The sequence below is a fragment of the Gopherus flavomarginatus genome, chromosome 2, assembly GCF_025201925.1.
Source record: "Gopherus flavomarginatus isolate rGopFla2 chromosome 2, rGopFla2.mat.asm, whole genome shotgun sequence".
Taxonomy (NCBI): domain Eukaryota; kingdom Metazoa; phylum Chordata; order Testudines; family Testudinidae; genus Gopherus; species Gopherus flavomarginatus.
This window is the reverse complement of record NC_066618.1, coordinates 31,231,283-31,246,791: the sequence shown is the minus strand read 5'-3', so window position 1 is coordinate 31,246,791 and position 15,509 is coordinate 31,231,283. Positions and strand designations below refer to the sequence as shown.

Sequence of the window (15,509 nt, the reverse complement as noted above, 5' to 3'; positions counted from 1 at the left end):
GGGCCTAACTGTACATGATCTATAATCAGAGGTGCCTCTGGTACCATCACAAACCAAGAGGAGGACTTTACTGAATAGGACAGACAAGTCCATTTTGAAGAAGGAACCTGTAAGGCAACATAAAACTCAGGTTTTAAATGTTTCTGCCAAAAAAGCAGAAGACAGAAACAGTTCAGGTATGAAGGACTGATGACAGCCTTGTTCAAATTCAGTGACAATAAGCAGTGCTTCTTAGCAGCTTAAATACTTTGCATTGCTAATGTAAATAGTGTTAATATACCCTGTAAATTTTCTGAGAGAACATTTGCCATTTTTCTATTTTCTCACATTGCAGGTGTCAAATAAACATCTTTACACTTGAATGTTTAAAGATTGCTTTCACTTCTTCTTCACCGCACAATACAACTCAAAAATAGTGGAAACAATAACATGAGGATAAAGCTGGTATATTTCTAGGCTAGAGAAATCCTAGACTTTACAAGCACAGGAAAACAGTCTATTTACTTTAAGACTTTTTGCTGTCAAGTCATTTTTCTGACTGAACCTATTAACAGGAACTGTCTCCCATGTGACATGTCTTCAGACAAGATTCTTTATTAATACTTAACAATGCTGCCTTCAGAAGTCATTTGACATAGTCTATGCACTTCTGAAAAGTTTGTTAATTTCTTCTCTATTAAAGTAAATGATTGGCTTTTTTTAATAGCATCCCAGCATAGAATGTACATTGTTTACATTAATTCCATCACCAAATATATCAACATTCGTCTTCTGTTGTCTATACAGTTATGCTTATGGACCTGACCATTGTTAATTAGTCTTTGGAACTGGCAACAAGCAAGGATCATTTGTTAGGTTAAAGTAGGCATGTCCAGGATTATGGCTATCCTACTGGGAGAGTACCCTGTTGGTACTCAGTAACCAGAGGACTAATACTCAAGTATGAGCTTGAAGGTTAAAGCTCATGCTTTAGGGCATACAATAAATTGATCAACTCAGGAGGTTAAAAAGGTATCTTACTATCATCCCCACGTATAACACTAAATATTTAGCTAGATCAGGAGTTGGCAACCTTTCAGAAGTGGTGTGCCGAGTCTTCATTTATTCACTTTAATTTAAGGTTTCGCGTGCCGGTAATACATTTTAACGTTTTTAGAAGGTTTCTTTCTATAAGTCTATAATATATAACTAAACTATTCTTGTATGTAAATAAGGCTTTTAAAATGTTTAAGAAGCTTCATTTAAAATTAAATTAAAATGCAGAACCCCTGGACTGGTGGCCAGGACCCGGGCAGTGTGAGTGCCACTGAAAATCAGCTCGTGTGCCACTTTCAGCACCCGTGCCATAGGTTGCCTACCCCTGAGCTAGATGATGAAGGGAGTTCCAAGCTTTTCACAAGGTGTAACATATTCTTAATTGAGATTATTAAGATCATTTTGTCCTCTCCCAATCACAGTCACATTACATCACTGTGACAACTACATTAATATATTTACATGGAAGAATTAAGATGATAAAGTACCTTTACATTTTAATGCACTTTATCAACAAAAAATGAGAAGAGCCAGCACCACGTGACAAGCCAGGTCTCTGAACCATAAGCAAGTGCTCCATGGACCAAAGTTCGGGAACCGCTAGACAGAGATAGTATAGGCATGCATAGTGGTTTTCTTAATTCTAAAGCTTTATATATTGCTTGCTGCAAGAGGTAGACTTGATGAACCAACTGATTTGGTAACGCAAATTCTGTGTGCTTCTGCTACAATCAATTAGAGGCCGGTTCCACCCAAAACTGAAATCTTATGCCATCACCACAGAACACCATCTCAATTTATCCTACTTTTGGCCATCAGTTTCCCTCCACCATCGTGGAGATAGTAAGCACAATTTTCATGACTAGGTAAGATATCTCAATTTAACTATATGCACTAAGGCCATGTCAATACGTACAGAGCTGCAGCAGCACAGCTGTACCGTTAAAGCTCTCCCATTAGCATAAAAAAACCTCAGCGAGCAGCAGAAGCTATATTGGTGGAAGAAGCTCTTACACCGGCGTAATTTATGTGGCTCGTTGGGGTGGTTTATTCACATCCCTAAGTGACAAATTATGCCAGCACAAACTGTAGAATAGACAAAGTCTCAAAGTAACCCAGCCTTATTTCTGTTCTGTTAATGTGGTACGGCTCAAGGCTGTGTTCCAGCCCATATGTGCCTATTTGCAGCAGGTGTCCTCATTCTTATGTAGATGACAGGTTTCAGAGTAGCAGCCCTGTATCCGCAAAAAGAACAAGAGTACTTGTGGCACCTTAGAGACTTAAATTTATTTGAGCGTAAGCTTTCATGGGCTACAGCCCACTTCATTGGTTACATGCAGTGGAAAATACCGTAGGAAGATAGATACACACACACACACACACACACACACACACACACTTCCTCACATCTTCTTGTCAATTCCTGGAAATGGGCTATTTTCATTACTACTACAAACAGCTCTTTTTCTCTCCTGCTGATAATCGCTCACCTTAACTGGTCACTCTCCTTATAGTGTGTATGATAACACCCATTGTTTCATGTTCTCTGTGTGCATATACTGTGTATTCCTACTGTATTTTCCACTGCATGTATCCGATGAAGTGGGCTATAGCGCACCAAAGCTTATGCTCAAATAAATTTGTTAGTCTCTAAGGTGCCACAAGTACTCCTGTTCTTTTTTATGTAGATGAGTTTCTCAAGTTTCAGGGAGAGCACTGGTTCCTCTTTCTATGTCAGAAAGTACTTTCCTCTTAAGGACATCTATAATCAGATTAAAAGGAATTGGGCACAGCTTCATTAGAAGAATGTGGGAGAAAAAAATTGGCCACTTTTAATAGACATAGCTCAAATTAGATTTTACTTTGTTTGCTTGGTATCTTAGATTAGTTTGAGATTTCAGTTTTTCCCATTACAAGATAATTTTCTGACTTGCAGAGACCTATTACATTTACCTCTCTTTTTTGAGACTTCTATCAACCTTCGTTACCCTAATATATTTACTGCCATTCTTCTGACAACAGATTTTAAACTGAAGCTGGAGAGAAACCCAAAAACTAAAAAATGTTTCTGCAATAAATTCTTCTTCCATTACTCATTTTTATATATTTGGTCATTTGAGGCTTGAGTTCATAATAAGTAAAAAAGAGCATCTGAAAATTAAGTGCTCCTAGATGGGTTTCGGGGTTTTGTTTGTTTTTTTAAACCTGCCCTTAGATATGCTATTGTTGATCTTCAAACAAAAAATGTTAAGACTTGCCCTTTCCCCCCTTTATATAGGTAAAAGGCCCAATGTCCTCCCCAGGTATGTATGCACACACGTTTGAGGCATTAGGTGCAATACATGAGGCAGCTGCACCTGTCTATAGAGAAGAGGATGCCGCTGCACAAATCAACTCGAGATAACTCCTAAGACGGAGAATGAAGAGACATCCTAACAATCCAATTCCTTCACTAAACTGTCACACGTACTCTTTCCCCAACCTTACACTCCCAGCATTCCTTCAGATTGCTAGTCTTTGAAGCATCAAAAAGCCTGTTCTCTGCAAGTAAGTGTTGATGCCACAGATCTTGCTGTTATACCTATTTATAATTCCTAACTAAGCAGAAGGAAGGTATTCTGTCTATACCAAGATCTGACCACCCACGCCCCATAAAATATCCAAAGTTGAAAAAACAAAGACGACAGGTCGTTTACTCAGCTTTACTCTCATTTTTACAGCAAGAGACATCAGTGATATATGAACTACATTTTAAGATAGTTTCAGACTTTTTGCAGAAGTTTACACTTTTATGGCATATTGTCTTCTTTTATACTACTTTTACTCTAGATTAATCTCTTTGGCTGAATTTTAGATGACATCAATGATAGAGCTTTCAGTTTTACACCCACGCTATAGAACACATTCCCTGAATCTCAGAATTATCTTCTCCTTTATTAGCAAGAAATGAAAGAAAAAGGCTGATTATTAATTTAACACAGCTGACTAGCATCTTTTGTACACAGTATCCCAGGAAAACATTTAAACCTGAAACCTGAGTGCAGGGATGGGTGGGCTGGGGGTGGCGTTACTGTCCAAGAAATTCAAAGTTTTCTGAAACTCACAGAGAATAATTTTACCTGCTTACGTGTGAGTTCATTAACATTTTTTAAAACCTACTACTTTAAAATTTAAGTTGAAAAAACTGTCCTCTCACGATGCATGCCCAATCTGCCACCTATCCAGATTTTTTGGGATTCGTCCCAGTTTTGTCAGGGTGATTCCATGTGTTATGAGTAGAGCATTAAGGACAGTTATTGGTCCCAAAAATTACATAACATGTCATTACATATTAATCAAGTAACATAGTTGCAACTGCAAAAAATGTTCCTTTTATTTAGCCACAACTGACTATTGTGTCAAAGGACCTTTGGACTGAAAGCAAACTAAATTATTGTCTTTTGTTAATTCAAGCCTACGTGCTTCTGATCAATACTGTATTCTTCAATGTTCCTTTCATACCTATAAATTAAGTCTCAGGCTCTTCGGTAACCACATTTATCACCATGACAGTGGGTTTGATGAGCCTTTCACAGTTCTGCTCATCTGTTGGTTTTATCAAAGCTGCTTTGCAGCCCTTGTTATTTTTATTAACATAGTGCCTATTAGGGTCCCATGGATCAGAGTCCCACTGTGCTAAGCACAGTAGAGAAAGTAAAATGAAGACTACAATCCTTGCCCCAGAGAACCCTCAGTCCACATCATCAGAAGACGGAATGCAGCAGATGAAGGAAAGACAAAAACAGTGGAGATAAGTTGGAAGGATGAGGTAGCAGTGAAGGGAACAGAAAAGCTAAAATTACAGCTCACCACTCACTTAACCAAGGTCAAGTGACATTCTCATCTAAAATTATGTGGTTGACAAGATTATTAATGACAGAGTTAGCTTAGAACTGATCTGACATCTAGCCCAAGGCTCTGTTCATGCAGACTACTTATGCATATGAGCAGTCCCATGGAGTTCAATGGCACTATTCATTTTTGTGAAGTTATGCCTATGCATTAGAATTTGCAGGATCAGGACCCAAGACACTACTTTAAGTGGTGGATTTTCACAGTACTTTCATGAACCTTGATTTTTAAAATGCAACCTTTCTATTTTTCTAAAATATTGAAGGGGAAAATTAGAAATCAGATGGAAGCTACTATTTTTAGCTCTAGATATGATTTCATGCAAAAATGTATAATTTTCATTAGCTAAAGTATAAATGGTTACTGTTTTTGCAGTTATTTTAATATACAAACTATTTAAATTGTTGAATTGGAAAGGTGTATATTATACCATTTCTTGATCTCCTCATTCTTATCATTTTAAATTTTGTTTCTACATTTCATTGCATGTTATTTTCTTAATATTACTTGATCTTTGTTCTGCTTTTACATTATTCAATTTTAAGTTGCGTGTAGTAGACAGGACTTAGCATTCATTTGGCAGTACTGTGGCCTTTGAGACAGATGATCACAAGTTTGACTTTCAAAACCAAGATTCAGACTTATATCTAATGCTGACAGAGCAAAGTTAAGAAGTGAATAATGGACTGTTGGTCTAATCAGGTATCAAAAAAGGAAGTCCTTTTCTGGTGACTGTGCTGTACGTGGTGGGCGAAGGGGGAAATTGATGCTATGTTAATTTCTTGACAAAAGGAAGACTATCACCCAGTTTTTATGGTCAACATTGATACGTTTAAACTTTCTAAATATAAAAAACTGCGTGTTAGCTCAATGTTTAGAGATGAGTGTGATGGAAAGACCTAGGAGTGTCTCTAACGCACAATAGATTTTTTCCTTCACTCCTGTTTCACTTATTTTGTAATTTTCTCTCATTTTTGCTTTCTTTGACCTCAGTTTTTGCTTCTTAAATTAAACTTTTTTATTTTAATTGCTTCATTTCAGGGATATATGACTGAGAGCTGGACTAGACAGATCAATCAGTGGTCATATGTTCCTATGCCAGTGTGGGGTGAAAGATTGAGAATGCATGTTGGAAATAGGTCTGTTAGTTTCAGTGTCCCTTTAACCTCTACTTGATTGTGCTGCATTCTTTCCCACTTCTCAAAATTATTTATTCAGTATTTTGTAGGTAGATAAAAGGAAACACTGATAAACAATTTTTTAGACAGCTAGTATGTGTTACTCCAGACTTTATATTTTTTCCTTTATAAATTATGCCTAATGTTCTCACAATTAAAACTAAGTGTTTTTAAACACATTTTTAACTCTTCATCTGGATTTTAAGCGCATGCAATATTTTTTCCTAGGCATCCATTTTATTTCCCATATCAGGGCTATAAGATCCCGAAGACGTGTATGACAGAGGAGGGTTGAAGCTTGAGCCTCAACATGATTTGGATATATACACACTGGATGAATAAAGTGTGGAGGAGAAAACAAAGCTAATTAAGACAGCTAACTGTCACAAATATTAGAAACTATTAGGGCGATTTAAAAAATTAATCAATTAATTGCACAATTTAAAAAATTGTTATTAATCACATTGTTAATCAGTCAGAGAATATCAGGGTTGGAAGGGACCTCAGGAGATCATCTAGTCCAACTCCCTGCTCAAAGCAGGACCAATCCCCAGACAGATTTTTGCCCAGATCCCTAAATGGCCCCCTTAAGGATTGACCTCACAACCCTCAGGCTAATGCTCAAACCACTGACAGAATACATTAAATATCTTTGGATGTTTCCTACATTTTCAAAAATATTGATTTCAATTACAACACAGAATACAAACTGTACGGTGCTCACTTTATATTTATTTTTGATTACAAGTATTTGCACTGTAAAAAAAAAAGAAATAGTATTTTTCAATTCACCTAATACAAGTACTGTACTGCAATCTCTATCATGAAAGTTGAATTTACAAATGTAGAATATGAACAAACAACTGCTTTAAAAATAAAAATGTAAAACTTTAGAGCCTGTAAGTCCACTCAGTCCTATTTCTTGTTCAGCCAATCACTCAGACAAACAAGTTTATTTACATTTGCAGGAGATAATGCTGCCTGCTTCTTGTTTACAATGTCACCTGAAAGTAAAAACAGGCATTTGCATGGCACTTTTGTAGCCAGCATTGCAAGATATTTACGTGCCAAATGTGCTAAAGATTCATATGTCCCTTTATGTTTCAACCATCTCAGGGAACCTGCGTCCATGAAGATGATGGGTTCTCCTCAATAACAAAGCAAAGCATTCGTTTTCATTATCCGAGTCAGATGCCATCAGTAGAAGGTTGATATTTTTTGGTGGTTTGGGATGCTTGGTTTCCGCATTGGAGTGTTGATCTTTTAAGACTTCTGAAAGCATGTTCCTCACCTCGTCCCCCTCAGATTTTGGACGGCACTTCAGATTCTTAAAACCTTGGATGGAGTGCTGTAGCTAGCTTTAGAAATCTCACACTGGTACCTTCTTTGCATTTTGTCAAATCTGTGGTGAAAGTTTTCTTAAAATGAACAACATGTGCTGGGTCACCATCTGAGACTGCAACAACCTGAAATATGTGGCAGAATGTGGGTAAAACAGAGGAAGGGACATACAAATCTCCTCCAAGGAGTTAAGTCAGAAATTTAATTAATGCATTGTTTTTTTAATGCGCATTATCAGCATGCAAGCATGTCCTCTGGAATGGTGGCCGAAGCAAGAAGGGGCATATGAATGTTCAGCATATCTGGCACATAAATACCTTGCAATGCCAGCTACAAAAGTGCCATGGAAACACCTATTCTCACTTTCTGGTGACATTGTAAATAAGAAGAGGGCAGCATTATCACCAGTAAATGTAAACAAATGTGTTTGTCTGAGCAATTGACTGAACAAGAAGTAGGACTGACTGGGCTTATAGGCTCTGAAGTTTTACATTATTTTATTTTTGAACGCAGTTATGTAACCAAAAAAAATTCTGCATTTCTAAGTTGCACTTTAACAACAAAGATTGCACTACATTACTTGTATGAGCCGAATGGAAAAATACTATTTCTTTTGTTTATCATTTTTACAGTGCAAATATTTATAAAAAAATATACACTTTGATTTCATTTACAAAACAGAATATAATATATCTGAAAATGCAGAAAAACATCCAAAATATTTAATAACTTTCAATTGGTATTCTATTGTTTAACAGAGTGATTAAAATTGTGATTAATCACAATGTTTTTGAGTTAATCACATTAGTTAACTGCAATTAATCGACAGCCCTAGGAAAAAAGTTATATATATTTTTTATATATTTATTTAAAGTGTACTCTGATTTTCATTTTAAAATATAATTGTTGAGATGTGACAATTAAAATTTTTCAGTCAGCAGAATCTGTGTGGAATACAGGAAATAGTTTTCAAAATATTCTTTAAAGAATAATAAATTTTGTTCATAATGTAAGGCCCTATTCAGTATGCTCATCTGTTGTAGTATAGCGGGATAGGCCACAATCTTGCAAGGCCTACTAAAGTTCTTTAGCAGTTGTCAAAGCAACTCCAATCATCCAGACTTTGTGTTAGCTGGAGGCATTCTGCTACTCCAATATGTCACTGTATTCATTTTATTTCTATATAGAGTTCTTATATCAATATTATATAATTAAATTGTTGTTTTCAGAGAAAGATATATATTTTTTCTCTCTCTCTCTCTCTATATATATATATGGAAAGAGTACTGTATATACTTGTTCATAAGCCGAATATATTAGGTAAAAAGGCATGCATCAAAGAGCAGGCGTCGGCTTATAAACGGGTCTACACCAAAATTTGATGATTTTAAACTCTATGGAATCACTGACTTGAATATCTAATACATGGATAAGCAACCTTTGGCACGCAGCCCGTCAAGGTAAGCACTCTGGTGGGCTGGACCAATTTGTTTACCGGCCACATCTGCAGGTTCAGCCGATTGTGGCTCCCACTGGACACGGTTTGCCATCACAGGGAACTGAGCGGCTCCATGCCTGCAGACGCTCTAAGTAAACAAAACGTCCCGACCTGCCAGCAGCTTACCCTGACGGGCCGGAAGCCAGTTTTCCAACCCCTGAAATACAGGGTCGGCTTATGAAAGGGTCATACAGTTTTTGCTATTTTTACCTAGCCATTTTGGGGGGTTGGTTTATGAAGGAATGGGCTAATGAACGAGTAGATATAAGTTTCCCTAAAAAACATTTATATATTCACAGTTCAAGAACATGCACTACAATCCCAGTATTTTTATCTCTCCAATATGTGTTTGAATTTTCTTCCAAGGTGGTATATTCATAGCAGTGTCCAGTATCCAACATACATCATGAGGATTTTAAAATTTTAATCTTAGGTTAGCATCTTTCACAGTTAACTCTTTCCAGACTATTTTTGACGATTTTTTGGTTCCCAGTGATAAGCAGTTGCTCTAAAGGATTTGTAATAATTTACCAAAAACGATTCTAGGTAAGAGAACTGGTGTGGTCTATATGTAATTTTTTTTTAAGTTCATGTTCAGAAGGATGTCAGAGTAGGACCCCCCTAGCTTCAACAGTATACCTTTTCAGTTGTAAAAAAAGCCAAAAAGTCTCCTAAAGTCTTTTCTTCTCCAACTCCTGACAGTTAAGAAGAGAAAAATCTTTTTCCTGAAACATATCTTCAGTCTGTATTATGTTTTCCAATCCTTTACTTCCTGGGTAAGTTTTGAACCAACTTCTAATAAATCAGGTGTTTTCCAGAGATGAGGCTTCAATTGTGCTCCTGCCTTTACTCATAAATCTCTATTACTCGCTGTAAGTTATAGATTGGGTAGTCTTAAAATCTTCTGTGGAAAACTGGTACACTAAATGACTTCTAGAATTTCAAGCTGTTATTTTAACAGTAGATAGGGCACTGGGTTATAGCGCGCAATCAAGTGTTCATTTGTTTACACCAAGTTAATATTTGGCAAATTTTGGTAATTTCAGACTCATTTACCATTAATCATTCATTTAAAAGACTAAGATTATTTCCTAACCATGTAAACAGAGACTACTTTAATTAATTAATTCTTCCTATTGTGGTGGTGACTACAGGCCTCAATCACGACATCCTTATGCTAGTACAAACACAGTGAAAAGACCATCTTTGCTTTAAGAACAGAGTCTGAAGTGATGATGAAACAACAAGGGGATACAGACAAACAAGGGAAGCATGTGTTAACAATGAGGCAATTGTGTGTTTTCATTTTGGCTACATCTGCACTTGGAACTGGGGGTGTGATTTCCAGACACAGCAGACATAGTTGTGCTAGCTCTCATCAAGCTAGCACACTAAAAACAGTAGTGTAGCCACAGTAGTACAGACAGCAGCACAGGCTAGCCACGTTAAGTATGTACCCACAGGGTCCAGGTAGGTTTGTATTTGGGGCGACTAACCTGTGCTGCCGCTCACGCTACTGCTACACTTGAAGAAAGCTAGTATGAGCATGTCTGTTCAATCTGGGAATCACACTCCCAAATTCAAGTGTAGACACAGCCTCTGTGTAGTTACAATAACTAGTACAATCACGCCCTGATCCTTGATTGGGACCTCTAAACTACCGCTTTACAAAACACACAGCACCTTGAGACACCGCCTTTTTCTACTCTTCTGCTTTAGATAAATTTCTATTGGGTTGTCACTGTGAACTGTAGTTCTTAGATTAGAGCCAATAGTATCAATTATTTGTATAATTCAGATCCAAAACTGAATTAGTGTGCAAGATAGACCATTCCACTCTGTCAAAAACACTCTGCATTAAACATAGTGACAGTATGCAGCAGAAACTCATCTTTCACTTCCTGGATTAAATTTATATTATACAAATTGACTGCTCAAGGTGCTTTTGATAAAAGCAATTTGTCCAAGGGTATAAGACTGCTAATTACTAGACTGAAGCAACTGGGCAGTATTAGCCTGGTAGGTCTTTGGCTGCCACAAAATTTAAAATCTCTATTGGATTTGAGGATTAAAGAAAAATCTCCCTAACACATTGTGTGCAGATTACAGAAGAGTTCCATTTAACTCCTTAGTAATTTAGAGGTCAATATATTTGCACAGGCTTAATAAAGTTTGTTACAAAACTATCGTCCTTGTCATTTCCCACTTTGCTCAGGTCTCTCTTTCTTGGTCTCCTAGTATTGGTATTGCAACTTGTTTTAAAAGCTAGTTCACAGTTTCTCTCAAGGGCCTCTGATGAATATCATTGTCTATAGAGCTGAGTTTAAAAAGTGAACACAATACTACTACTCAAAAAATACTTTGAAAACTTTGCCTCTATAACAGGAAGGCCAATGCTAATGTGCAGCACTACTTGAAAAATACTGTTAGGCACAGAGGTAAGATTTTCTCTTGAATTTTTAATACTATTATACTGAATTATTTCTGATGTCACATCCTTCATGATAATGAGTTTGTCTTCACAGAAAAAACTCCAAGAAGTGTCAAGAATAATTAAACATGGGGCATTAGCGCCACAGCTGAAAGAATACATCTGTTGTGAAAAACTCCCACCACAGATTTCTGAACGTTTACTGAAAGAACAACCAGTTGTCACCATACTTTTGGTTTTTGTTACCTTTGGCAGTTCCCATTCTGATCGTGATCCATCAGCACTGTAGTAATATGGTCTACCTTGTTCATCTACATGTTTTATCCACTGTAGAAATAAATGTGATAATAGGAAGTTTAATAACAGTGACAGAAAGACTGACATCACAACACATCTTAGATACTTTGTATTCAAGCTTGAAGACAACTTGCAAATATAAAAATTCCATTTACTTCAGAAATGTACCAATTGTGCACCCTTTTCAACTAGGCAAAACTAAAAAGCAATGAGAAAGTAAATTGTATGTGCTCTTTTTCAGTTCCAGGTCACATTCACTTTCAACATCTCTGTTGTAACTCCCCAGAACATATAAACCTGTGATGTCACAGTGTTGAGATAAACAGGGTTTTTTTTAAAAGTACAGTATACTGCACTCTTAAAAACTTAACCATTTCACATTGAAAAAAGTCTGAGAACAGAATACAGACATTTATATAAAAGTCCTGCCACTTATCTGATCAAGCTCCATTAGGTTCCTGGTACGGCTAAGAGGTGAGCTGTAATAAGGGCTCATTTTAGAGAGATTATTGCACAAAAGTATTGTTCTAAACCTTTAATTATTTAGTAAGAGTATTGACAAGTAATTTATTCAGCTCCTGTAACTATTTGTCCAGAGGACAAGCAGTCTGCAGACCCAACATCTGTAACAGTACACGCTCACAATTTCACTGAAAAGGAAGAGCTCTTAAGGGCTCTTAAGTTCTTTGTATCAGGCCCTGATCCTGAAACAAGATACACAGACAGACCTTTGAAGCCAGGCAGAGCCCCTCAGAAAACAGTGGGACTTCACACAGATACTCTTACAATAAATTCTTTGAGTCAGGAAATGTATTTTACTGTAAAGCATAAAGTAAATTTATATTGCTACACAGCATAGTAAAGTAACACATTCTGCAGCACCCAGGGGCAGTTTAAAGAGAGGAAAAGCTCTGGTAGCGGTGAAATTCTGAAGTTTTTTCTGAAGTAAATTAAATTTATGACTTATTTGCACGTCAATTTTGAGAAACTGAAGAATTAAACATGACAATTCATATCTCCTTAAAAGTACACTAGCTAAAACTTTCACAAAATTCAAGCCTTTACTAAAAATCTATTGTAATTTAAATTCTGCATCTTAAAAACGATTTTAGCATATAACATATTTCAGCAGCATATCCAATTCAGTTACACGAAATTCATAATTGTTTCAAACAATTATTTTAAAAAGAATTAAGAGCAGCATTAATATGAACACAAATCAAAAAGATTACAAACTGTTTTACAAAACAGGGGTGTTATTCCTATTTTACAAATCAGGAAACAGTGTTATCGTGACTTGCCCAAAGTCAAAGTTAGTCAATGGCAGAAATTAGAACAGAACCCAAGTCTCCTGATACTGCTGTGATCTAGTCACTAGATTTTGCGGCTTCCCAAAGGAAGATTTAACAAGGTTACAAAAAGCAAAAACAAAGCAACTATATTTTCAGTAGGAAACAGACCCAGGGAGAGTACTATATTATCAACCCTACACAGCACCATCAAAAGAAGTGTTTCTGAAAGACAGAAAGAAGAACATTAGAATGGTAAGGAATACGTTCTTATAACATCACAAAGAGGACAGAAATATAAAGAATTGTGCAATATACAGTCGTGTGTAAATTGGAGCTGATGCCCCAAATCTCTCACTGAATTAGCATTAAGAAAATTATCCCCAAGGAATATCAATACAACATACACCAGAGCAAACTGTTAGTTCAGTTGCCAAAGTTGTGGACATTTAAGAACAAAGGAAGCCAGCACTGAGTAAAGATTTTCACCACTGCAAATGAAACTGTATCATCTTACAACTAAATTTACTGAAAAGGTTCTTCCAATTTAGAATATATGTGATGAGAAGAAAGGAGAATGTACCTTTTCATTAGTATAGTCATTGGTATATAAGGTTTGACCATGTTCATCCAATTCTTCTGACCAACCTTTTGGAGGAGAACCATACTGACTATCTGACTGGCTGTAACAAGAACTGTGGTCGTTTTCTTCAGATGAAAGCAGCTATAAGTAGTCAGAAACATACAAGCAAGTTTTAAGAATGAATATAGTTCAAAATCTGAAAGAGATCAAAGTTTACTTGGCTAGAAATAGGTTTTAAAATGCAGAAATAATTCGAAGGGTGTTTCCAGTTTTATTTAATACCATTAAGTCAGAAAATAAATACATCTTTAGTGTTTAGAAACTTATCTGGTTATCACTAACTAATTTCAAGACTTTGAATTTGAAAGAGCTAGATGACATCATAGAACAATGCTGTTCAGTATTTCCTGACATCAAACATCCACTCACCAAATTATTTTGGCATGTGTCACGTAACAAAGCAGCTTCAATTTAATTCATTTTCTCAAGGTTCCTGGTCAGTCAAGGCACCTGCATTTTATTAACATACATCTATTTGACATTTTTGGGCTGATTCAGTGGTTTAACTGCTAGCAATCCACACAGTCTTGCATAAAACCTAGGGGGAGCAGATACCAGCTATTTATATCAAAATCTTACTCCCAAACTCAAAGTACCAAACCCCAGGAATAACCTGAAGCCCCAGCGGTACCTGTGCTAGGTCCCAGAACCCTCTTACTGAACAGTTGTGCACATGCAATGGAACCTACGGTGCTCCAAATTTCCACTGGCAGTCTCTCCCGCTCCTCCCCCCACCCCAACTCTGTTGCATATCACAGTGAAAAATTAAAAGGGCAGATGAAATGAAAGCAGCAGCCTGACAGCTGAGCACCAGTATCTTTAAAATATAAGAAAAGGATCATTATGTGTAGGAGAGGTAAAGAATAGAGGCTTTGGAAGGTGGATGATCAGGATATTCAGGGCATGTGGAATAAAATTTGAACAGGCATCTCTAACTTGACATGTCTCCTCCATTTACTTTTTTATCCATGTGATAGTACAGTCCCAAAGTCAGATGTGCCATACACCAAAAACTCCGGCAGCCATCTTATCTATAGATTCCCTTTTAGATTCTCTAGCTCCCACTGCTGGTAGCAGTTCGGACTGCTTCACTATTCATAGGAGGGGGCATATTTAGGGTTCCCAGGTGTCTGGTTTTCGACTGGAACACCTAGTCTAAAAGGGACCCTGGCAGCTGCAGTTAGCACCGCTGACCAGGCCATTACAAGTCCGGTCAACTGGCCTGTAGGTAGGGCTGGCTACAGGCACCAGGTAAAGAAGCAGGTGCTTGGGGTAGCCAATACCAAAGGGCGGCATTCTGGCTGCCATTGGGGCGGCACGTCTGGATTTTCCGCAGCAATTCGGCAGCGGGTCCGTCAGTCCCTCTCAGAGCGAAGGACCTGACACTGAATTGCCGCTGAAGAGTGGAGCGGTGCAATTGCACTGCCACGACTTTTTTTTTGGTGTGTGTGTGTGGTCGCTTGGGGCGGCAGAAAACCTGGAGCTGGCCCTGCCTGTAGGTCTAAGGCAGGCTAGTCCCTACCTGTCCTGGCACTGCACTGCGTCCCGGAAGTGGACAGCAAGTCTGGCTCCTAGGCAGGGAAACCACAGGGCTCTGCACGCTCTCCCCGCCCCAAGCACTGGCTCTGCACTCCCATTGGCTGGGAACTACGGCCAATGGGAACTGAAGGGGCAGTAACTGGGGCGAGAGCAGCACACAGAAACTCCTGGCCCCCCGTCCTCCCCTGCTGGCTGTTTCCAGGGTGCAGCAAGGAGCCAGGACAGGCAGTGATTGCCTGACTTAGCCCCACTGCGCCGCTGACTGGAAGTCGCCCAAGGTAAGCCTGTGCCCCAACCCCCTGCCCCAGCCCTGAGCCCTCCACACACACACACACACACACAACCCCAGAGCACTCTCCTGTACTCC

The 15,509-nt window shown here is 37.9% G+C and overlaps 1 protein-coding gene across 10 annotated transcripts in view; it reads right to left on the bottom strand.

Annotated features, from left to right (window-relative positions):
- ARHGAP12 (Rho GTPase activating protein 12) overlaps positions 1 to 15,509 on the bottom strand; it is a 166,519-nt gene that overhangs the window by 60,108 nt on the left and 90,902 nt on the right. For 6 of the 10 annotated variants that reach the window (XM_050939052.1, XM_050939053.1, XM_050939054.1 and 3 more), the window contains exons 4-5: positions 13,544 to 13,684; positions 11,621 to 11,701 (exon numbers count right to left, since the gene is read on the bottom strand). The exons of 1 other annotated variant lie outside the window; for it this stretch is intronic. In XM_050939052.1, the coding sequence (XP_050795009.1) occupies positions 11,621 to 11,701; positions 13,544 to 13,684 (222 nt within the window). The remainder of the gene's footprint in view (positions 1 to 11,620; positions 11,702 to 13,543; positions 13,685 to 15,509) is intronic. 3 more of the 10 variants (XM_050939057.1, XM_050939058.1, XM_050939059.1) reach the window with 1 other exon arrangement.